This window comes from Notamacropus eugenii, chromosome 2, assembly GCF_028372415.1.
Source record: "Notamacropus eugenii isolate mMacEug1 chromosome 2, mMacEug1.pri_v2, whole genome shotgun sequence".
Classification (NCBI taxonomy): domain Eukaryota; kingdom Metazoa; phylum Chordata; class Mammalia; order Diprotodontia; family Macropodidae; genus Notamacropus; species Notamacropus eugenii.
This window is the reverse complement of record NC_092873.1, coordinates 26,537,899-26,562,914: the sequence shown is the minus strand read 5'-3', so window position 1 is coordinate 26,562,914 and position 25,016 is coordinate 26,537,899. Positions and strand designations below refer to the sequence as shown.

The following is a 25,016-nucleotide window of genomic DNA, read 5'->3' as shown; positions in this document are numbered from 1 at the left end:
AGTGACTTCACGGATCCAGCTGAGCAATGGGGAGTTCATGGAATCCTGGGAGTGGAAGGAGTGATCATGGGACATTCAGAGCTGGAGGAAATCTTAGGGTCAGTCAGGTCAAGCCCCTCACTCCCAGGGAGGATACTGAGGCAGGCAGGAGACCTTGGGTGTGACCAAAGTCAGATAGCAGCTGTAGAATCCCAACGCTCTGCACACAAGTCTGGACCTCTTCTGCCCAAGCCCTGGAGGCTGCTGTTATAACTCAGATTGGCTCAGAAAGTGCTTCCCCCACTCCCATCCCTGGCTATTATTTCTTTTCATAAAAGAGAGGGAGCATCTCATGGAATCTTCTTTCCATATAACAAATGAAGAACCTCAGGGGAGGGGAGGAGAGGGAAGTGACTGTCCCAAGGTCACCAGCCTATACTCCTGACTCTCAGGTCAGCACACTTCTCAAAGGTCCATGGGGTTAAGGAGGTGCCAGAGGTTCACAAAATTCCCATGAGTTGTCTGGTTTTGGGTTAATTATTCTTCCAGGGGGAAAAAAATCCCTTTAAAGAATGTCCCTGCAATGCATAATTAATGGATGTTCTGTCCAATCCCACTGCTAGACAGCTAATTGAAAACTATCCTTTGTCTGCTCCCCTAGCCTACCATTCTCTCACTCCTGCTCTCACCTCCCTTGCTGGATGACTCTTGAGCTGAAACAGCCTTGGTCAGCAGCCCCAGCTCCTTGAGGAATACTCCAGGAGAGTCTTCAGAACTACTTCAGATGGGCTCCTAAGCATCATATGGGCTGCTCTCATCATCTCACAGAGGCACAGAGAGAGAAGGGAAAGGGGTGCACAGGAGCCAATTCTGGGCCCTATATCTCAGCTTGCCTCTCCTCAGATCAAGCCTCAGGCCAGGGGATGCTAGTTTTTGCCATGAGCCAGAGTGGAGATGTTCAGGCCTACTTAAGGAAGGCTTGCTATGCGGAAGGCAACCAGAAACACAGAGGAAACCGTCCCTGTCTGTAAGGAATTTGCATTCTCGGGGTGGGGTGTCTGACATGAATTCCAAGACATAATTACAAAGTGATCTGAGGAGAGAGAGACAGAGACAGAAAGGGAGAGAGACAGAGACAGAGGGAGAGAGACAGAGACAGAGAGGAGACAGAGAGAGAGAGAGAGAGAGAGAGAGAGAGGTTTCAAGGAGAAAGGCGTATCTGAGCTGAGCCTTAAAGGAAGTCACAGATTCTGAGACCTAAGGATAAGAAGTGTGGGCAGCCAAGTGGTGCCATAATGCATAGAGCACTGGGCTTGGAATCAGGAAGACACATCTTCTTGAGTTCAAATCCAGCCTCTAATACTTACTAGCTGTGTGACCAGAACAAGTCACTTCACCCTGTTTGCCTCAGTTTCCCCATCTGTAAAAATGAGCTAGAGAAAGAAATGGCGAACCTCTCCAATATCTCTGCCAAGAATACCCCAAATGGGATTACAGAAAATCAGACATGGCTCAACAAGAGCAACAAGGAAGTGTATTCAAGGACTGGGGGGACAGCTTGTCCAAAGCCCCAGATGGTACAACAGTGAGGAGGTCAGTTTGCAGTGCTTAGAGTTCACAAAAGGGAGAAGTATGAGATAACATTGGAAAAGAGGGCAGGAAGTAAATGAAGAGGACCTTGCAGACAAATAAAGATTTTGCATTTGGTCGTAGGGGCACTATGGAGGCGCAGAGGCTCTTGAGCAGGGGAGCTACACAGTCTGATTGGTGACTATCTTGGCAGCTGTGTGAAGGATGGAGAGGAGAGGACAGAAGCTGGAATGGGCACAGTCAATGCAGAGGCTACTGTGGACATCCAGGTGGGAGGGGAAGAGACCCTGAGTCAGGCTGGTTCCCACCTGAGGGAAGAGAATAGGGCACAGTAGAAGGATCTGGGGGAGGTGACAATACCGGGAAGGGGGGTGAGGAAATGCCTCTGGGAGGAGGAGGGAAGGTAACCCAATGAGTCTGAAATCACTGAAGCAGGACCAGAGGGAGAGACCAGGATGAGCCACGGAGGGTCAGGAGTCATCTGTGTGGTTAATACACAGACCTCCGGGAGCTGGGTAGATAAGCCAGGACAGGATATTTGGGGGTACCCAGCCTTTGCTCACTGAAATGAGAGGTGGGGCGCACAGTCCTTCCCTCTTTTAGGAATCCACAAACTCTCTAAATGCCCCCTCATGGAGACTTTGACTCTGCCCTTTGGGAGCCAGGATGCCCAGGACAGAGGAAGAAGCCCCAAGTTACTCCAGGAGAGATGAAATAGGGCTCCTCTCTTGGGAGCTTCTTTCAGACTGACTCCTAGCCTGAAGAGACTAGTTGATTCTGGTGCTTGGGTTAAGCTTCCTATCCATTAAGACCTATTGGTGACATTGCCTCCCATCTCCAAGGCTTTGCACCAACCAACACTCCCTTCCTGCCTCCACCTCCCCAAATCCTGTTGCTTTTCAGGGTCAGGTCAGGAGCTGTCTCTCACCTGGGGTCCTTCTTAATGCTCCTGGGGGTCAGTACTGTCCCTCTTTCCCCCCACAAATAGAATGGACACTCCATGAGGTCAGGGACTGTTTCATTTTTGCCTCGGGTATCCCCAACACCAAACACAGTGACACATAGTACCTGACATGTAGTGGAAGCTCAAGAAATGTTTGATGAATAAATGAACACATGAATAATGAATGAGGAATGGGTCCAGTGTTCCTCACTTGTCTGTTAGAGGAAGGAGGCTAGAAGGAGGACCAGCCTGCATAGTGGAGCCATGGCTCCACAGTCAGCACCCAACCACTGCCCTGCCCTCCCACACAGCAGCCACAGCCAAAGCCCTCCCAGGAAGCCTCTGGTGGTTCACTCAGCCCTCCTGCAGAGGTGCCCACCCCTGGGTATCCATCCTGGCACTGAAGGCTGTGCTCCATGCATGTGGTGCTGGGTCTGTTTGTTTTAAAGACAATAATTAGAGATAAGGAACACAATAGGAAAATAAACATCTGCCTAATTAGAGGACTGAGTCATTAAAGCGATTATTAGTTTCCTTAAACATCAGGCCTGGCTGAGACTCTCCAAATGTAGCTCAAGGCAGGGGGAGGGATGGAGGAGTTGGTCTAAAGGGAGCCCTGCCAAGGCATCTCCATTGCCCACCCCCTAGAGCTGAGGCTATGGCCTGAACCCCAAGGGGGCAATAAACTGGAGGGCAGATAGATGGAACAGAACTCAGGCTCCCAGCAATAGCAAATCATGGGAACTGCCTCCAACACAACCTCCACCATCACTATTCCGAATCCCTCCCCCAGTCATTTAAGCAATCAACAAGCCTTTATTAAGCACCGACTATGTTCTGGGTGGAGCCAGGGAGTGCCATGGATAGAATGGCGGGCTTGGAGTCAGGGAGACCTGAATTCAAATCCAACCTCATTCACCTCCTAATCATGTGACTCTAGGCAAGTCACTTAACCCTGTTTGCTCAGTCTCCTCATCTGTAAAAAAGCTGGAGAAGAAAATGGAGAAGGAAAGACACTCCTATATCTTTGCAAAGAAAACCCCATATGGGGTCACGAAGAGTCAAACATGACTGTAAATGACTCAACATGTTCCAGACGCTGTGATAGCTTCTGGGATACAACGAAAGGCAAGACACACAATTCACAATCCTTAGTTTCCAAGAGCTCATGGTCTAATGGGGAGGACATGTAAATACTATAAACTGGAGAACTTCCCATAGAGAGGGAGGGAGAGGGGAGAAGGAGAGAGACAGAGACAGAGAGACAGAGAGAGAAACAAACAGAGAGAGAAAATGAAAACGTTCCAGGTAAGAGTGGGGTAGAGAAAAATGTCTTTTTGTTCCTAAAGGTGATCATCATTGGGCGGCAGGGAAGGGCATCTCCCAGGATATACATTGAGGGACTGGGTCTTCATTTTACATCTCATTACCTTCTCTCTCTCTCTCTCTCTCTCTCTCTCTCTCTCTCTCTCTCTCTCTCTCACACACACACACACACACACACACACACACACACACACACACACACACACACACTTTTCTGTCCACTTTTTCATTTCTATTAGGCGAGCCCAGCCATCGTCCAGGTTCACAACCTCAGGGTCATCCTCAGCTCTCCTCTATCCTTCACCCCAAGCCCACCCCATGTCCAATCAGTGACCAAGTCTAGTCACTCCTGTGTTCACATAGCCATTCCCTTCTCTTCACTCTCCCAAACACCACCTCTTCATTGGTCTCCCTGTGTCAGATCTCTACCCCTTCTCCAATCCATCCTCCACTTGGCAGTCTTAAAGCACAGATTGAAGCACATTATGCCACTGGCTCTCCATTCCCTCTAGGATCAAGTTTTATGTCCTCACTATCTAATTCTTTTTATTTTGCATTTTATACGAGCTTTCTAATATGCACAACTATTACTAACTAGTCCATGTATATAATTTTCATAAATAAGTCACCATATACATATCAAGGGTACAAGCACATTTTCTATTGATGAGAACCTAGAACCTCCAGGGAACTGTCTCAGACCCTAAGTTCTTTCTTCTTTTCTTCCAAATGGGGTGGGGGGGGCACAGAGTATCCTGGAGCTGTTTAGTTGGGGTAGGGGAAGAGGAAAATATCATAAAAACTTTAGAGAATTGTGTGTATGTGTTCATCCTTTGTTGCTGTAGAAGACCATGCCATCAGAGAAACAATTTTCATGACTTGCACTTGACTTTGTTTTGAGTGAGGGAGAGCTGTGCAGGTCACCAGCCTCACTTCTCCTCCAGAGCCAGGGACCAGTTATTCATCAGGATGACTGGAGGTGACCCAGGATGAGGCAATTGGGGTTAAGTGACTTGCCCAAGGTCACACAGCTAGTGAGTGTTGTCAAGTGTCTCAGGTGAGATTTTTGAACTCAGGTCCTCCTGACTCCTGCACTGATGCTTTATCCATTGCACCACCTAGCTGCCCTATCATAAGAACTTAGAATTGGAGGAGCCACTGCTTGTTTCCTGGGATCGTGGAGAGAGGCCACAGAAGAGTGGATTGACACACTCCATCCATGAACAATGACAAGTTGATTTGATCTTGGTTCATGGTTCCAGAACTGGAGTTGGGAGGGAGAGGGCGGCCAGGTGGAGAAGGGGGTAAACTGAAGTCAGCCTGGGGTTGTTCTGAAGTAGGATAGTAAGCTCCCTCGGGGCATTGTCCCTGCTGTGGGCTACCAAGAAGTGGTAGTTGGCAAGAAGACTCTGGAGGAGGTGAACAGAGATGAGAGAAGGATCTTAGTTTTCTTCTCTGAGATCAGTTAAGCAAGTCCTCTCCCTCTTCCCCATGAATGTCTTTTAGGTAGTTTTAGGTGATCGTATCCAACCCATCACCCTGACCAAGTCATTTCTTCATTGGATAGGGAATGCTGCAGATTCTTTTCCCTTCAGTCTTGGCTTGATCCAAGCATGCAGGCAGTGCTTCAGGACCTAGTCCATGGGGACAGCACACCTGTTTTCTTTCTCTGTCCCAACAGGGACAATATTATCCTGACCATCTGCCTGCAAGCCCCAGTCCCAAACTAGACTGGTCAGGTCCAGCAGCCATACAGTCATAAAAAGATAGGTTTAGAACTAGAGGAAACCTTCATTCTCCTCATTTTATGGATGGGAAGACTGAGGATGAGACTGAGGAAGGAGCTAACCTAAGGTCACACAGGTAATAAGAGACAAATCTGGGACTACTGCCCATGCAGAAAGGAACCAGAGGAAATTGCAGAATGTCTATTTATAGCCCTCATCCCCCTCCCTGGCCCTGGCCCAGGTGTTACAGGGAGTCTGGGGAAGAAGGCAGGGCCTCCATCCTCTGAGGGTTCACAGTTCAAAGAGACCCCCCAAAACAAAGAGTCTGGGACCAGGGCACTGCTGATCTGGGGTGCTGTCTGTGAGAGAAGAGAGCTGGAGGAGGCAGGGTGGGTTACCTCTCAGGGATTAGTGCCTTAGAATGCTTGGGAGGGCTGAAGGTATGTATGCCCCTCCCCACAGAAGTGCAGAAGCCAGCTCCCGGTGTCTTGGCTCCATTGGCTTTAGGCAGGTCAATGGTCAGAGCTCCTCTGAGTGCCCTGCCTGGGACATAGAGTGACTGACCCAAACAGGGCCCTCCCAACAGCTCAGACCTTCTTTTTCCAGGGAGTGAGTCCTTGGAGCTGAGCACTGACTCCTGCCTCTCATCTAGTGGACCCTTTGAATTATAAATGAAAAGATGTCACCTGCCTCTCCCCCTCCACTTCCCCTCGGCCCCTTCTTTCCTGCTCTTTGCTGCTTCTCCGACCTGAAATCACAGGGATCCTGCACCAAGATCAAAGGCAACTGGGAAGCTGGCCCCAGGGATTCGTCTGTCTGCAGCAGGAGCTAGAATGCTCTTCCCAGGGAAAGCTGGGGGCTGGGGCTGCAAGTTTGCCCTGCTCTGGCTCTTGCCTCCCCACACTCTTTCACACTCACCCATGAGACTCAAACAAATGCTCCCTGCCAGAGAGGCCCATAGATGTTTTTCTTGCTCTCCCACCCCACCCCCACCTCTTCTCCCTTCCCCTTCTGGATCCTGGCGCTCAGATCGACAATCTCAAGAGCTTCTACAAAGAGTTGTCTTTTATGTGAAACGGGAGGAGGGGGCAGTGGATCACAAGCTTAATCTGAGCCAGTAGTGTGAGGTGGAAGTCAATCAGTCATTCAACTGACAAGTATTTATTAAGTATCTCTTATGTGCCAAAGATTAAAAAAAAATGGGAGGGAGAAAAGATGGGGGAGAGAAGGAAGGAAGGAAACAAGGGAGGAAGGGAGGCATTTACTAAGCTCTATGTTAAGAGCTGAGGTTGTGAACATTCAAGCAAAGCCCATCTAAGTCCAAGGAGCTTATAATCTGTTTTTGAAGCTGAGCAGAGTGGGGAGTGGTGACCTGGTCTGGGAAGTCCCAAGGTCCCGTGTTAGGGAGGGCAATGACAGAGCAGCCCAAGAACACCATTTCAGGAGACAAAGGTGGTGCTAATTTGAGAGGAGTTTTCAGAGGAAGAGGTAGAAGGGGGTGGAGGGGTGGGGTACCTGATAGCCAGAAGGAAGTCTCAGTTCTGGGTGCCATGTTGGTCCAGGGGACAAAGGCTGGCTGAAGAGGAGCAGCCAGGAGGGACTGGAGGAGGAAAGGCTGAGGGTCAGAGGGGGGTGGACACCCATGATCACGATGCTTCTGATAGTGATGACAGTGATGACAATAACTGAGGTCTCTTCCATTTCTGAGTGCTGGGATTTTTATAAGTCACTTTCCTTACCTTAGTTCTGTGATCTCCACCCAACAAATGAGTAGCCTAAGGGTCACAGAGAGAAGCAAGTTCATGTCTGAGGTGGGATTCAAACTCAGGTCTCCTGATGAGCAGGTCAGGACTGTTCTTAGGACCTACCTGTCCTTGGTGCTTGGGTCCAAGTCCTGGATCTGACCATTCCTTTGATGGCCTTGGGCTCCCTGTCCCTGGCCTCAGTTTTCTCTGAAGGCTCTTGCAGTTCCATCTACGATCTCTGATCCCATGGGGATGGGGTAGAGAGCAATACCAAACAACAGGGAAAGGGGCTCTGCACAAGGTGATGTACAAGGCCTGGGACATCTTTAACCGCTGCCTTCCCTTCTCCCCTCCACAGGGCTTGTGAAGTTGGGGGTTCACTGTGTCACATGCCAAAAAGTTGCCATCAAAATTGTCAACCGAGAGAAGCTCAGTGAGTCAGTGCTGATGAAGGTAAGAGCTGGGTTGGGCCCGGGGAGCAGAAGGCCCAAGATGGTATCACCCCTGACTAAGGCTACCCAAGGGTTCCAGGGTCCATGAAAGTTGTGAGGGATACAGCCAGGAGTCAGAGGGACAAGTGTGGGCAGGAATGGGTGGTCAGTACAAGAGTCAGAGCTGTAGAGCCTGGACCTCTGATCTCCCTCATCTCTGCCTCCAGGGGCCTTTCTTCCTTTCTTCAGGTCAAGGCAACAGGCATTTATAAAGCTCCTATTATGTGATAGGAAGGAACTATGGTAAGCTCTAGAGATACAAAGAAAGGTAGACACCAGTATCTGCCCTCAAGCTGCTCATAATCTAATGGGGGGGAAGGCTCCAGATAATGACATTGTACAGGCAAGCCCCAGCCAGGTGAACTGAGGCCAGTCCATACAAAGGCCACCTCAGCTCACCAAGTCCTTATCCTAGACATCTTCTCTTTCCTAGACTTCCAGGCAGGTACTATCATGGCTCCCTCTCTTAGATCCTCCAGCAACTGGGATGGCTCCCCCTCCTTCCCCTCTCCCTCTCCTCCCCACCCTCTTCCCCCTCCTCCCTCCTCCTTCTCCTACATGCATGGTCAGGTGTTCCCAGGGTCTGTCAGGCAATATTCTCCTCTCCTTCGTCCTCTTCAGAGGACTTCAGAGAGGCCCCCCCCCCCCATCCCCTGACCCAGCCTAGACCTCTTTCTCAAGCTCCAGACCCTCATCTCCAGTTGCATGCTCAAGATTCCCCTGGATGAGCCATTGGCCCCTCGAGATCAACACATCCAAGCCTTGACTCCTCATCTACTGGGATAGCCAATGGTACCTCCAGTCCCTGGGGCCATGTTTGAGTCCTTGGTGTTTAACTCTGCCTTCTGGCTCCCACCTAGTCTCAGATTTTCTAGCTGAGTGACCCTGGGCAAGGGTCTTCAACTTCCTCTTCCTCAGTTTCCCCAATTATAAAATGGAGATAACAGCCCCTCCCTCCCAGGGCAGTCATGAAGATCAAATGAGATTGTAGTTGTGAAGTACTTAGCCCAATGTCGGCATACATCAAGTGCTTAATGAGTGCTTGCTTCCTTCTGCCTTTTCCCACCACAATGGCTGTGCCTTGTGCAAACTTTGATTTCTAACTCAGGTCATGTACCAACAAAAGTTGAGGATGTTTGCAGGAACCTTTCCTTCTGGTGGCCAGGGACTCGTGAGATGTTTGTGCTGGGGTCAGGGCATCCGCCTGGCCCCCTTCTCAGTGACCTGGCTGCCTAGGCTGACTGGGGCCACCAAGGGGCAGCCCCTCCCCTACGCAAGCCAGACCAGACCGAGAAGCCCAGGTGTCGGTGAGAATCCCTGCACAGAAAAGCCAGGGCCAGAGTCAGGGCTGCTGGTCAGTTTGGGGAGAGCTGCCTGAGAAAGTGCCTCAGTGTCTCAGATCATAATAGTCTGGAAGCTGGAGAAAAAAACACCTGGTGCTTTTAGGGACCTCTGTGGGGCCGAAGAAAGATACCAGGGTCCCTGGAGAGGGAAGGGGAGCCTCCTCCTCAACCCTCAGTGGGCCAGGGACTCTCCAGCCTTCTAGAGCCTCAGTAAGTAACCCTGGAGAGGCTGAGCTTCACTTCTTTACCTCCTCTGGAGCCCCTCAGTCCAGCCCTGATGATCTTGAGCCTCCAAGTCAAACCCTGGCCCCTGGACAGATGTTCCTCCATGTGTTCGTTTCTCAAAGGTGGCTTGAGTGGGGAGCTAGATGGAAGGAGCAGGCAGCAGACAGGAAGAGGGCCACTTCTTTGTCATTGGGTCATGAGCTCCTCGAGGACAGGGGTGTCATTGGCCTCTTTTTGTATCCCCAGTGCTTAGCAGGGTGCCTGGCACATACACAGACCCAGTGTCACTCAAGGGAGGGGACAAGCTTACCCAAGGCCCTTGTCTCTCCTCCCCAGCCACTGCTGCCTGGGCTCTGGCTGGCCCTTAGTGACAGACTCTTCCTTCTGTTCAACATCGCTTATCCTCCCTGCTCTGAGTGGCTTCCGGAGGCCTTCTCTAAAGTGCTCCGTAACCATCACGGGAGCCTGGAGCCCGTTAATATTTCAGGAGCTAGTCCTTTTAAAGGAAGCAGCTGAACTCAGTTAAGGAAACTTCAGCCACACCTCAGGGGAAGCTGCCAAGGGGACTCCAGGAGCGTGCCACATGCTGGAGCAGGCTCTGAGAGCTAAGATCCCTGTGCAAACTCGGGGCTGAGCCCCTTGGGGTGCGGGGTGACTCTGCTCAGTCTTGGCAGTGGTCACTCAATAGCTCTGAGCTGGAGGGCACCTTGGTCACCTCTCTCTCTAGCCTCCTCAACAAGTGGACCTGCAGTTGCACCTGAAGACCTCCAGGGGGCCCTGCTCACTACCTCTCCCAAGCGCCCACTTCCTCTTAGATGCCCCAATTCACCCCTAAATCTGTCTCCTTAGAATTTTCCCCTGTCATGGGTCAATTCAGAACAGGCTCAGGTAGAGCCACCATATTCTCCCCTTCAGCTGAAACATCCCCAAGTCCATCAGATCTTCATAGAATGACTCCAAAGCCCTTCACCACCTTCATCCCCTTCTCTGGACCCTCACTAATTTCTCAGTCTGTCAACAAGAGGAAGGAAGGAAGGAAGGAAGGAAGGAAGGAAGGAAGGAAGGAAGGAAGGAAGGAAGGAAGGAAGGAAGGAAGGAAGGAAGGAAGGAAGGAAGGAAGGAAGGAAGGAAGGAAGGAAGGAAGGAAGGAAGGAAGGAAGGGAGGGAGGGAGGAAGACAGCCAGCCAGAACAACGTTCTGTGTGTTTTCTGTTGTGTTCTCTTGGGATGTTTAGTTTGGAGAAGAAAAGACTATGGGGTGGGGGAATAGGAACTGTCATCAGGAATATGAAGGATTGTCATATCTGGGGATCAGAGTGGAGGGCAGGACCAGAGCTCTGAGAAGGGGCGTCTTCACCCTAAATGTATGAGCCATCGTGGTGTGGGAGGGGCTACCCTGAGGGGTCTCTGAGCACAGACAGAACCTGGCCAGTGTGTGGAAGGGCCTGATCCCCAAGAGAGGGTCTGGGGGCTGCTACCCACATGATCTGCCCCAGTCCCCAGGGGGCCTCATGAACAGTCCTGGGCCAGCTGCCCTTCCTCTGGCCCTCTCCAGCCCCATGAGGACCAAAGGGCCTTTGAGGCCAGAGCCTGAGACTGAACAGAGGGGTTAATGGAGGGAAGAAGCATTTAGTAAGCACTAGTGTTTTACAAATATTATCTCATTTGTGAATAGAGCCCCCCGACCACATCCTTGCCAGCACACCCCCAGGAGCCTACTGAGTGTGTGTTCCACTCCTTTCTTCCAAGGGTGTCCAGAAGAGAAGTAGCCAAGCCCTAGCAATGTCAGTATGCCCGAGGCTCTGGGTGCCCCAGCTCCTGCCTCTCTCTCTTCCCCCGCCTCCGCCAGGCCCTGGCATTACTGGCACCCACAGGCATGGGGGACTGGCACCCTCCAAAGAGAACACTGCACAATCATCAGAAACCTCAAGTCTGCAATGCAGCATTAGTTAAAAAAAAAACACCCTCCCAACCCCAGCCAGCCAGGGGAGGGAGGGAGCTGAAAACGCTTTTCTCCGCACGATCCTGGGGAATTCGGTGCCCGAGAGCTGGGATTTGGGTCAGCTGCATCCTCGAGCATCATTTCTGCCTGGTCTCCTTTCCTCCACCAACCCACTTCCCAGTGTGCTCACAGCAGAGGCAGGCCCCCGGGCCAGTCTGAAAGCCCGCAGAGGATCTAGTCCCGGCTTTCGAGGCTGGGATCTAGGCTCTAGTCATAGAGCTGGGATTTCACCTCCTCCTGGTGCGCTCTGTCCAAAGGGGTCTCCCGTTGATGCCTACTGCTCCCGCTCAGAGAGGGGACACTAAGCTCCGTCCTTCTTCAGAAGGCTCCCCCTGCCCCAGACCCTGCCTGGCGGTGACCAGCCGCCCCTTTCCTCCCACCCCAAGGCTGCTCTGGGCCCTGCAGAGACGTCCCAAGATCCAAGAACCTAGAACTGGCCGAGTTCTAAGGGAGTCTGCTTTCATGTTACATAACGGGAAACTGAGATTCAGAGAGACGCAGGGACATGTCCGGTCCATCTCATGCCAGGACCCCAAAGTTCTATCTCTCCCGGAACAACCAGAGGGTGTGGGGGGTGGTCAGTGACAGCGGGCGTGCGGAGCGGGGAGCGGGGGGGGGGGGGGGGGGGAGGGAAGAGGGGAGCGGGAAGGAAAAGCTAGGAACAAATGCCATTTATGCCGGTTGGGAGCGCTATAGTACGCTGAGCGCTGGACCTGGAGGCCGGAGGACCGGAGTTCAAATCTAGCCTCAGACACCTCCTAGCTCTGGGACCCCGGCTCTCCCCTTCCTCAAATATCCTTGCTTTTATTTCCCAGTAAACAGCTATTGGGGCAGCCAGGGGGCGCCACAGTAGACAGAGCACTGGCCTGGAGTCTGGAGGACTTGAGTTCAAATCCAGTCTCAAACACTTCCTGGCTCTGTGACCTTGAGCAAGTCACTTGGTCTTGCTGAGCCTTAGTTTCCCCATGTGTAAAATCCTGCAGGATCACTTAAAGAGAAAGAGAAACCTGAGGTGGAGGTTAAGTGGCCCAGGGTGAGGTGTAAGGAGACCAGAAAGGAGGAGGGGGAAGTTTCTAAAAAGCTTTGAAGACCAAAGACAGCACTTTATGCTTCATTCTGGAGGTGACAGAGAACCACTGGAGTGTATGGGGGGGGGGGGGGCAGTGACATGGTCAGACCTTCACTTTCAGAAAATCCCTTTGGTGGCTGAATGGGAGATGGGCTGGAGGGGGAGATGAGGCAGGCAGCCCCCCCCCCTCCTTCACAGCTACTGCCATAGTCCACGTTAGAGGGGAGGAGGGTCTACACCGGGATTGTGTCACAGGAGAGAAGGAGAAATATTCTGTTTGAGAGATGTCTCAAAGTTAAGTGGACAGGCCTTGGCACCACATTGGATGGGGGTGGTGAGAGATGCTTGGTGGGGAGCCTGAGGATTGGGAGGATGAGGTGCCCTCTGCAGTAATAGGAAAGGGAGAAGCGTTGAGGGGGAAGGTAAACAAGTTTCCATTTTGAACACGTTGAGTGTAAGATGTCTACTGGACGTCAGATTCAAGATCTCTGAAAGGCAGTTGGAGATGCCAGATGACAGATCAGCAGAGGAAATGGGGGAGGAAGGTGAATTAGAGAATCCTCCACATGGAGATGGTGATTAAATCCACAGGAGCTGATGAGATGCCCTCGGGAAGTAGTCAAGAGGGAGAAGAGAAGAGGATGGGGGAAAGAGCCCCAGGACATCTGTGGCTAGAGGGCATGATCTGGAGGAGGATCCAGCCAAGGAAAAGGAGGAGAAGCCGGCAGAGAGAGAGGAGGAGAGCAGACCTGGAAAGAAGAGAATGTCAGGGACAAATGTAGAGGTTGTAAAGAGGTCAAGAATGAGGATTGAGACCAACCATTAGTTTGAACAGTGAGGAGATCCCTAGTGTATTTGGAGAGAGTGATTTAAGGGGAATGATGGGGCTGGAGGCTGGATTATAAGGGGTGAGACAAGAGAAGGGGGAGACCCTAGTGGAGATGGCCTTTTCTAGGGGTTTAGCCACAGAGTCCAGAAGAGAACTAAGACCATAGGTAAAGGAAGTGGAAGGACCAAATGAGGAAGGGCTCTTGGAGGCTAGGGGGAGACAGTAGTCAGATGGGAAATAGAGAAGTAAGGATGGAAAAGAGAGGGGGCAGCCCTGGTCAGGAGTCAGGCCAGCTCATCTGGCAGACAGGTGGGAGGAGATAGGGGAGCCTGGGAGATAGGAGATGAGGAGGAGGACACAAGAGAGAGCTCACAGAAATGGATTGTGTTTTTTCAGTGCAGTGAGAGGCAGGGTCTCAGCTGAGAGAGTACGGGAAGGGGTATCCATACAGTATATAGGGGAGATCTCTTACTAGAGATAATAGCAGAGGGAAGGCAGTGGGAAGGGTGAGGTGGGATGTGAGCTTAGGCAGAGAGGGGGGTGGAGAGAACTCTAGGGGGGGCAGCTTGGGAAAAGTTTGAGAATCCAGATGGAGTCTTTTGTTCCAAGGAAAAGAAGGAAGCCAGTATCCCTGGATCTCAGAGTCCCTGGGGCCTAGAAGGGTGTAGTCAGACCAGGCTGTGAGGGCTTTAAAAGGAACACAGAGAATTTGCTATTTGGACCTCAAGGTGATAGGGAGGGAGGGCATGGGGGAGGGGTGGGGAGGAGCTTCATGGTTAAAGGCGAACTTTGGGGGAAGAAAGGGGAGCTCTGTTTTTGATGTGTCCACTTAGAGATGACATGGGACTTCCTGGGAAATGCCCAACAGACAGTTGTTGGTGTGGGAGTGAAAAGGGTCACAGGTCTAGATCTGGGAATCAGAACTGAACCCATGGGAGCTGATAAGATCACTGAAGGAGAGGCCCAGGACTGAGCCTTAGGGAATACCCCCACTTAGGGGTTGGGAGAGAGAAGATGCCCCAGCAAAGGAGACTTGGAAAGAAAGGGGAGGAGAGAGCCAGAAGGACAGGCTTCCGGACAGGACCAAAGGCCAAGGTCAAGAAAGACAGGGACTGGAAACAGAGCCACATATGGTGAGCCCAGCTGTGGGGCTGGGAAATGAGTGTGGACACTGCCTTCCAACTCAGACTGAATATAGGAAAAGAGACCAAGGATGATGGAAGGGAGTGTGGAGTCCTTTCCTATCGGCCTCAGCCCTGCCCTGGTCAGGAGCCTGTCTGACTGCTGGCTCTTGGTCCCAGTAGATGCAGCTTGGGGAGACCCTCAGACTTTTATAGCCCCTCTACTATCGGAGGCTTAGCACTCCTCAGTGAGCCAGTGGTCTTGGTGGCTTCCAGTAGGGTTGCAAAGAGTCATTATGGTGCCCTGACCCAGTCTAGTCCTTTTAGAACTATTTCAGTTGAATTAAGATGAGGAGGAATGGCCTTTGGCCAGGAGGCCAGACCAGGAGATACGCAGTAGGAGTTTGTGGCTAAAAAAGAAAAACTATGCAGAGGGAGGAGCAAGGCAAGGGGCAAGGTGACCTCTCAGGTGATGTACCCCTTCTCCCTCCAGATGACCTTTGAGGGAGCCCAGGCTGCTCAGGGAAAGAAAACTAGGTCAGGGTCCTGGTACCAAAGGGATGGTGAAGGGGGTCATAGGGACATCAAGAGAGCCCCACAGAATGGGAGTGAATTGTCCAAGGTCACAGAGGAAGTAAATGGCAGACAGGATCTGAACCCATCATCTGCCTCCAAGTACCGCACCATGGAATGTGGCTCCTTTCTTTCTCTCACAGACATTACTTGTGCTGAGTCTAGACTTGGCACTGCAGGACATTGTAAGGAGCACTGGGACACATCCGGGCACATCAGGGTGGGCTTCATGGAGAAGATGAAACCCAAGCTGAGGCTTTAAGTAAACAGATATGGGACATAGCCATTGCAAAGGAGATGGGAGCGTCAGACTATGGAAGACAGGAAGGGGAATGACAGGAAGTCAGGGCCAGACTGTGATGGATCTTAATGCCAAATGGAAGAGCTTGTAGTGGGTCCAGGAGGGAAAAGAGGGCCAGTGAAGTTTAGAAAGTAAGGGAATGGCCCAGTCAGACCTGTGCTCTGGAGGACTGAGTCCAATGCAAGCAGGAAGCAGAGAGAGGCCAGTCAGAGACCTGTTGCCCCACCCTAGGTAAGAAGTGGGGAGGGTCTGAGAAGAGAGAAGGAGCTAAGTACGAGAGATGAGTACAAACAGCACAATCCAATGACTGACAGGTTGTATGGGGTACACAAAGAGAACTCTGAGGTTGTGAGCAAATGTGGGTGACTGGGAGGAAGGGAGTACCCTCTAGAGAACAGGGAATTCAGAAGGGGAAACAAGAGAGTGATTTACATTTTAAATACAGTGAATTTGAGATGCCTGAGGGACATCCTGCTGTAAAGGTCTGATAAAGAAGTTGGTGATGTGCGATTGGCTGCAGGAGAGAGGTTAGGACCAGATGTATAGATGTAGGGGCAGCACAGGGCCTGAATTCAAATCCAGCCACAGACACTTCCTAGTTATGTGGCTGGGCAATTCACTTCATCCTGTTTGCCTCAGTTTCCTCATCTGTAAAATGGGCTAGAGAAGGAAATGGCAAACCACTCCAAGAAAACCCCAAATGGGGTCATGGAGAGTTGGACATGACTGAAAATGACCGACCTGACATGTAATAGTCATCTGCGTAGGACAAGTGTTTAAATTCAGGAGCTGATAAGATGACTGAAAGAGAAAAGGGCAGGGGGCTCAGGACAGTGTGGAAGAAGACCTTCAGGGAGGGCAAGGAGAGGACAGTGGGAGCTGGTGAAGACTTTTAAGGAGAGGAGAGATGTGGTCAGACTTAGACCTTAGTATGATTATCTCAACTGCCAAGTTATCTGGATGGAGAGGGGCAGATCAGGCAGGAAGGCCAGTAAGGAGGTGACAAAAGCCTTGTCTTGGGCAATGACCCTAAGGGAAAGCTCACCTAGGAAGAAGGGTCATCTTGAGACAGCTGGTCCTAGTTCTTCCCTCCTTGTCCGTGGGGATCAACACTCTGGGCAACTCCTGCTCAGGGGGGAGGCTGGCTGCCTCTGGAACACACCTGGTCAGTGGGACTGGGGCTGCAGCTTCCTGGGGTGCTGTGTCTGTGGCTGGGTAGGAGACAAGGCTGGTGAGCCATGTGGCCAGAGACTGCACAGTCTGTTCCAGGTCTGAGTGGACTTGCGCCTTTGCTCCTGGAACCTTCTGTTGTGGGCCAGCAGAGGAATCGCTCAGGAGTGGACTGGGGTTAGGGGCAGTGTGGCAGAGGGTCCCCAGGCCTGTGCAAGCCTCCATGCTGCAAAACTGCCAAGCCGGATGGGGCATCCAGTTTGCCTCATGCCAGGGCCTGGCTTCCACAGTCTTCAGACTACATCCTCTGGGGTGCACTCCATAGGGCTGGCCTACTTTCTCACCAGCAGCAACCCTTCCCCCTCCACCAGGAGCATTTCTGCCTCACGGAGGCTTATTTATGGAAAGGGGAAATAAGCAGGCGGTAGAGCCCAGCAGCCCAGCTGGCCCCTCCATGGGAGGATGCAGCTGCTGAGGTCCAGACCGCCTACAGTTTGTTGTCCACCACCATCCAGAAGGTCCAGACTGTGAGAAGGTTCCCATCCAAGAAGCAATGGTGGATAGCAATGTCCTGGCTACAGCAAGCAGGGCGGTTTCAGAGGAAGGTGCCTAGGACCCATCCTGGGCTGGCAGCCCAGACCCCATCCCAGCCTCCTCCTCTGCCTTGAAATCTAGTTGACTCCAGGATGTGAGCACTTGTGATGCCTCCAAAGCATTCTTCATCCTGTATTTCTGGATCTCTTGTCCTGCCCCCCAACCTGACTCTGGAGGCCTCTCTCCCATTTAGGAGATGCTTTGCCTGCCATCCCCCCAACCCTCTTCCCTAGACTGGGTGTCCCAGGCTGCTTCTGAGACTCAGTTATCTAGAGAGCCCAATCTCCAGATCAGAACAGCAGCCCTAGATGCTTCCAGGACCCTCCTCAACAATAGCCTTCTGGAGGTGGGGAAAGGGGGAAAGGGTGTGCAGGGATTATTATTCTTACTTACACACAGGAAACTGAGGCACCATATGGCTGTTGTCTCTTCTCTGCCTGCCCCACTCCTCCAGGATTTCCAAGCTGACCAACCCCCACAAGCTCTCCCCTTGCCCAAGGGGTCTCCCGGAGGTCTGTGATAGCACCCAACCATCTAATATATGCAGGGGCAGCAGTGAGCTGGAGAAAGGCTGTGTAGCCACAAGTAGGTAGAGGTGGAGGTGGGAGTCCCTGAAATTTTCAGATCTTAGATAAGGCTTCATTTGGAGCCTAAATGGCCAGCCAAGGGCCAATGGAGCTAGCTTGAGCCAGGCACCAGGCCTGGGGTTGGAGCGTCCAGGGCCCATTCCCTCCAGTTCTCCTCTCTGCTGGATCAGTTTCATTCAACCAAGGGGCCTGAATCCATTTGGAGGCTGATGTGGACTGCTCCCAAACCACTTCTTCAAAACTTTTGTTCAAGAAATCCCTGATCTCCAGGTTAAGGGTGAGAGTACCTACCCTTCCAAGTCAGGAGCTGTCTGGATGCTAGGAAGGCAGTTCCATCTTTGCCAACTTCTGGACATCTTGCACCCCTGGGAGGCCCTGCTACAGGCTACATAATCCCATAGCATCTAGAAGAAAAAAAATCATGGAGCTAGAAGGAACCATTCAGAACCACCTATGCTCCCTCATGAAGATCAAGGTATTGTGCAAAGACAGCTCTTGCTCACCAGCCCTGGAGAAATCCAGCTTCAGTCAGTACTGGGAAGGAGAACATCCCAGAAGGAGAGTTACGGCTGCCTAGAGCCCCAGTTGCACACCTCAGGGTCCCCCAACCTCTCTGGGACCCAGGCTTCTTCTGCCCAAACCACTGAGTCTCTGCTTGGCCTTGGCTCCCAGAGTTGTGGACCATTGTTGTATCAATTTTCCTTGGAAACACTGAACTGAGAACTCGGGCCAGTCCTCCACCTCTGGTACCTTTTCTCAGACTGGCCAAGAGCTTTGCCTCCCTTGCATAGGATCCTCTTGTTTGCGCTGTATGTGTCTTTATGCTTTAAGTGTGTTTCTTGGATGTCCCAAATTGTTGGCCTCTCTCTTTTAATCCCCATCCCAACATTTTCTCTTTTATGGGAGAGTTTAGTCTGTTTATCTTCAAGGTTGCAGTTGTTAAGTTTTTGTTCCTCTAATAAAACTTTGGCAGACAGGATGGTGCTAGGCGAAGCTTGGGGGAGGGGAAGGTGTGGAGATGACCATTGGTTGTTGGACCCTCAAATTCAAGGGAACAACGTGGAGAACAAGGAAAATGGTAGCACAAGACCACTGATGGAGAAGGGTGGGGAACTTTATCTTCTCCTGCCCCTCAAGCCCTACTGCCACACAAGGCTCTTACCTAATTGGAATGACCTTGAATGGTGGGTGGATAGGACTGGCTTCAGACTCTCAAATGTCAGAGGTTCCCATTGGTGTCTTGTTTGCCAAGTTCTGCCCTATCTCTTCCCCACTAGCCATCTGCCCACTGACCCTTGGAGTTGGCATCATATATCTATTCAGTGCCAGGAAGAGTCCTTCTGTCCTCAGCCTTGCTCATACTCTGCCTATACAATTTAGGAAAGCTAGTGATGACCTGGAGAGTGTCCAGGGGACGGAAGAACATGAAGATCGGGATACATGAGGACCCCTGAGGAAATTTAGGATGTTCATCCTGGGGAGGGGAAGCCATGAGAGCTGAGCTCAAATGTCTGAAGGCTGACCTATCAAAGGAGGCTTAGTCCCTCTCTGCTTAGCCCCAAAGGCTAGGACCAGTGGCAGTGGGGAAGTCACCAAGAGGCTACCCCTGGAGATGATGTGCTCCCTGTCTGGCCTCCCTCTCCATTAGCCACCATCTCTCTATGATGGGGCAAAGTGAGGGCCCTGGGGGAGCAGAGGAGAGGAGGACCACCTCATCTGCCTTTGCATGATCCTCCTCTTTGGTCCAGGACTGAGGCATCTGACCGATCATCTAGCTTGACCCCTGGTTTCCTCTTCAGCAATGTCATGTTGACTGGAAGGCTGACTTGGTTTCTCTTATGGTGCCATGAGTCCATCCAGGATTTGGGCTGGGGCCAGAATGGTGCCATAACATGGGAATTAGAGTCAAGTGGTAAGAGTTCAAATCTCAGCCCTCTTACTTGCTCTGTGAATTTGGGGAAGTGCCTTGCCCTTTCTGGGTGGAAAGTTTACTTGTTCCTTTGCAAAAAGAGGGGGTTGGACAGGTAGTCCCTTGGATCCCTTCCACTTCCAAATCCTATGATGGGATAAGACCTGATGTAGTGAGGGTGGGTGGAGGGGGTGAGCAGGCTCTAGGCTCACTTGTAGAACAGCCAAGTTTGTGAAGTGAATGGTGACCCCCTCCATCATATTGTCCTCATAGTTCAATGCATCTTCCACATCAGATGGTAATTCTGTGGCCACATCTGATCCCCAACCATTCTAAAGGAGCAGTAGGTCTCACTCATCGGTGTCTCCACTCAGTGCTGAGATCAGTAAAATGTAGGAAAGGAGAAGGGAGAAAGGAAGGAAAGGAAGGAAGGAAGGAAAGAAGGAAGGAAGGAAGGAAGGAAGGAAGGAAGGAAGGAAGGAAGGAAGGAAGGAAAGAAGGAAGGAAGGAAGGAAGGAAGGAAGGAAGGAAGGAAGGAAGGAAGGAAGGAAGGAAGGAAGGAAGGAAGGAAGGAAGGAAGGAAGGAGGGAGGGAGGAAGGGAGGGCCCAGTGTGTGAATGAATGAATGGGCCCAGGTGGGAGCAGTGCAGAGGTCCAGCCAAGGCACCTCTCTAGGTATGCTCTGGGCTAACAGAGGCCATGTGATGCACTAATGGGCTTCCCTCTCTCTATCTCCTCTGTCCAGGTGGAGCGGGAGATCGCCATCCTGAAGCTCATAGAACACCCGCATGTTTTAAAGCTGCACGACGTTTATGAAAATAAAAAATATTTGTAGGTATTACTGGGTCCAGGAGCTGGGGCAGGTGGAGCTGGGTGGGGGGCTGGGCGGGGCTAGGTAGGGGCTGGGTGGAGCCAAGCCTTTCATGAGCCAGAAGAACAGGTGAGAGGTTCACCTTTTAGTTGAGGAAGGTGGTATATGAGGGGTGGGGGAGTCTTTGGGCTGAAGACATGGATGGAGTGGATCACTTCCCCTGCCTTTGCCCTGACCTACTCCCCAGGTCACAGTGGGTCTGCTCAGAGCTTCCCCAGGGTGGACAGGCCCTCCATCCACCATGGGACCCCAGAAGTTAGTAGGCCACTGGGTCTCCAGAGCTGTGACCTGTAGAACTCATGCCCAAGTGAATCCCTGGAAAGCCCCTTACCCCCTGAGTTTTATTCTGTTGGTCAGCAAGGCCTCTGGCTGAACCTTTTGGAAGGGTAGGCTGTCGGGCCTTCCTAGGCAGGGACTGAGCCTCATTCCCCTCCTTTAGTAGGTCTGATTTATATGGGGGTGGGAGTACCTCAGTCCTTGGGTGATGATCACAGGCTCCCAGGGGCCAGGGAGATTCTTTGGTAACCAAAGAGAGGCTGCTGCATCCCAAAACTGGGGAAGATTCAGCCCCAGCCTGCCTTTCCTACAGGGCTCATGGCCCCCAAAGATCCTGAGAGACAGGAAAGAATTGAGAGTCAGTCTAAAGCCAAGAATGCCATGGGAGGCAAAGAGCCATGCATGGGAGTCCAAGGATTCAATTAGGACGGGAACTCTCCCTCTTCCTCACTCCCTGGGACATGAGGCACTGCCTTCCCTTCTTTGTCTGCCTCAGTGGGTGCATGCATGCCCAGGGTTGTCTGCTGCCAGTGTCAGAGCTGACCTTGAGCCTTCAGACTGTCCCACTGGCATTCATCTGTCCATGGGTCCAGCCCTTCCTTGCCAGTCACATCAAGGCTGGGTCCCACTTTGTTGGTGTGAGACACAGGCCCCCAGGCACTGTCTTAAGGCTGAGGGGAGTGGGGAGTAGGGAGAAGGCCTTGGCCTCTTGGCCTCTGCTTCCTTAGGCCCCAGATACGGCTAGACAGAGAGCCCAGCTCCCCCACTCTTGACTTTGGGGGTTATTTTCCAGGAGTGCTTTCTGCCTCTGGCTAACCAATGAAATCTGGAAGGAGAAGGGCAGGAGTCAGCCAGGGGAGAAGGGATCCCAGGTCCTAGAAGAGACAGTCAGGGATGAGGGCTGGGGTCAGGCTACAGGGTTCAGAATCTGTGAGAAGAGAGGGTCCCAGGCAGCTTGCAAGCTCAGCTGATGCTGTCAACACAGAACAAAGCCCCTCCGGCCCTGGCAATACATCATCTGTGAGAGCCCTTGAAGGCTTCTCTGCTTCTTGTCTCCTTCCCCTAGCAAGGACTGTCTCACAAAGTCTGTCCAGCTGCCCCACAGCCCCCAAAGAATCCTCCCATGGCCCTGGCCCATCCTGGTTAAGGAAGGGAGAGATGAAGGAAGGAAGGAAGGAAGGAAGGAAGGAAGGAAGGAAGGAAGGAAGGAAGGAAGGAAGGAAGGAAGGAAGGGAGGGAGGGAGGGAGGGAGGGAGGGAGGGAGGGAAAGATGAAGGGAGTTAGGGGCAGAAGGAGAGGAGGTTATTTTAGCACCTCCTAGTCTCCCCAGCCCCAACATTCCACTGGCCATCTCTGCACTGACCATTCTGGACAATGAGAACATTATCTCAGACCCACTGGCTTCTAGTATTTTCTGGTGCTCCCAGTGCCCAGGATACCCTCCCTGCCCCTTAAGACCAGGGTCTTCAAAGCTAAGGAACCTCTAGCCCCCCAGTCTCTTCCCTATCTCGAGGGTCAGCCTAGATCTCCATGGAAACAAGTCTCAGCTAGGTCCTCTTGGTTAAGTATTCCAGGTGCTCCCCAGGAGAATTGACTACTCTAAACAGGGTGTGTTCCCCATATCGTTTGTGTTGGGCCAAAGACTAGGAAGGCTGCCCCCTGAGAGAAGGATGGCCCATCAGGAGCCTTCTATGGTCCCCAGAGGCAGAAGTCACCATCAGGAGGGCAATCCTAAGGCCCCCACCAGGCCCACTGCATCTACCACTAAACAATAGTCCCTGGGCCACCAGACCTGAACGTGAGCATGTTGGAAGGACAAGCTGATGTCTCATACTTCTCAGCCAGGCTGGACATGATGCCTCCCTTAGCCTAGGGGAGTTAGAGAGGAAATATCCTTAGCCATCCCCAGGATGCCTACAGCCACTTTCCAGGACCTTTCATATGCTGCCCTGCACTGCCAATAAGAGCTTCCCATTTCCCCTGAGCTGGCTCTGAAAGGAGACAGAGGGACATGGGAAAATGAGAACCAGGGAGAGCTCCCAAAGCTCACTTCTGGGCTCTGCTTCCTGTCTTGTTCATCATTCCATCTGGCCACTGGTCCTTTGTTCTAGAGGCCAGGTTGGGGGGGTGGAGGGTGCCTTTGCCCCTGAGACCAGACTGTGGCCCTGTCTCTGCTCGAGAGGAGAGCTTTCAGGCCCCAAGGAGCCTCTTGACTGGTCCTTCCATCCAACTGGGCAGCCGGAGGAGAGCAGAGCTGGGCCACTAGCCCCAGTCAGAGGGGAGGTCCCCAGATCACCCAGGGCCCAGACAATAGACAAAGCTCTTGGCGTCCAGCCAAATGCAAGCTTAAAAATTCAGGCCCAGCCTCTGAATGGACAGAGCTCTTGAATAATGGATCAGCTGGGCCTCAGGAGCTATTTGGGGTTGTCTAATCGATAGAGAAGGCAGGCAACCAAGCCATCAGAGAATGACTCAGAGCTACTAGCCTGGCTCTTCAGGGGGTAGCCACCAAGCCAGCAGTTAAGCCAGGGAAAAGAGAGGGGAAGGCCCAACACCTGGTGTCCCAGGTGACAAAGGGAAGGTGGAGAGACCATGGCCACTGGCACCACATACTCACTTGGGACCCACCCTTTGCCTCATCCTTTTCAAACCTCCCATCTGCCCAAATGCGAGCAGGATTCCCAGAGTCCTGAACAAGCAAGGCTTGAGTTTGGGGCTAGTTCTGGCTCAGGGTCTCAGGTAATCCCAGGTAGCAGAAAAAGCCTGGGAAGGGAGTCTGAGGCCGTACCTTCTACAGTGAGCTGGGGCATGACTTCAGATCACACTGGGGTTACTCCTCCATTTGGGCTGAGGAGAGGCAGACCAGAACTCTCTCTGCCACCCAAGGCTGATGCTGGCCTCCTTGGGAGCTTCTGACCACAGGCTGAAGAAGTGAACCCGGTGTTGGGCTTCCAAGGTGGGGAGGTGGAAAGGCTACAGCAGCAGCCCTGGAAAAGCAGGGTGAAGTGGTCCAGTCTTCCTCACCCCGCTTTGCTCTGAGCTCCTGGGACTAGCCCAGGGAAAGCTGGCAAGGCAGTGATCCTGTGGGACCCAGGGCTGGGATGTCAGACATCCTCCTGGAGGAGAAGAGGTGCTCCCTGGGTACATCTCAGAGCCCTGCTCCTGCCAACTCCATGGGATCAGAGAGTGAAGGATTGGCTGGGCCTGGACTCTTGCCACTACACAGTCCTGCAAGGGGTGGGAGACAGGAGCCCATTCCAGGCACTGTTTGAGAGCCCAAGTGTATAGCTTGGTGGAAAAGGAGATGAAGGGAAGGAGTTTAAGACGAGGGAGGGTCTGGGGACCCAGGGGAGGGGACAGCATGGGGGGTGGGGCAGTGGCTAATCAGACCTGGCATCTTCCCCCAAGATATTTGGTGCTAGAACATGTATCGGGTGGGGAGCTCTTCGACTATCTTGTGAAGAAAGGGAGACTGACCCCCAAGGAAGCCCGCAAGTTCTTCCGACAAATCATCTCTGCTCTTGACTTCTGCCACAGCCACTCAATATGGTGAGTGGGGTGAGGAGGGGGAGCCCAGGGATACTGAGTCCTGCTCCAGCTCTCCCCCAGTCTCTCTGGTCCCTGTCTGCCCCTGCCCCTGCTTCCACCTGTCATCTCTCTCTTTCCAAGATGGGGAGCAGGCTTCCCCTGGTCTCTCTCTCTAGGTGGCATTGGCTGGCAGCCCTCTTGGGCTTACCTCCCAACCCCAGGATGTGGGGACAATGACTTCTATTGGTGTCTCCAATTTTCTTCTCCCCTAGAAGGGCTGCCCACTTCTGGAGCTCAAGGCTTCCAGCCTAGGCCACTTGTGAAGGCTCTGACATGCTTTCCAGAGCTTTCTAGATTGGGTCTCTCTGGTGACCCTGTGCCATACTGTCCCCATTCTCTGATGCAGCCCAGTCTGGACATGCCCCTCTTACTCGCTCAAAGGGTGCTGGGGGCAGCCCTGTATCCAGGGAACAGGAATAAGCTAGACTGCCCCCAAGCCTGGTCTGTTTGGAGGACACTTTCCATCGGCCATTGGCCACTGGGGCTGGTGGCTGCACCAGTCAGGAGCAGGTCAGCCAATGAGTGATGGGGGGAGGAGGGAGGCTGCCCCTAATAAGCAGAACTGGCCACTCCAGCCTTTCTCAGGAAGACAAGGGACTGCCCTGAGAAGAGGAAGTAGAATGCTTCTTGCCAGGCATGATAGGGGAGCTCCCCAGACCCCCATCCCCCTCAGTCAGAGAGGACGTGGGCTGCTCTAAGAAGAAAGAGGCAGCCCCTGACCAGCCAGAAGACTTCTGATTGGCTGCCTGTGACATCAC

At 52.5% G+C, this 25,016-nt stretch overlaps 1 protein-coding gene across 2 annotated transcripts in view; it reads left to right on the top strand.

Moving 5' to 3' along the window:
- Positions 1 to 25,016, top strand: part of BRSK2 (BR serine/threonine kinase 2) — a 155,254-nt gene that overhangs the window by 71,219 nt on the left and 59,019 nt on the right. For both annotated transcript variants that reach the window (XM_072639514.1, XM_072639515.1), the window contains exons 2-4: positions 7,669 to 7,763; positions 20,269 to 20,354; positions 24,079 to 24,219. In XM_072639514.1, the coding sequence (XP_072495615.1) occupies positions 7,669 to 7,763; positions 20,269 to 20,354; positions 24,079 to 24,219 (322 nt within the window). The remainder of the gene's footprint in view (positions 1 to 7,668; positions 7,764 to 20,268; positions 20,355 to 24,078; positions 24,220 to 25,016) is intronic.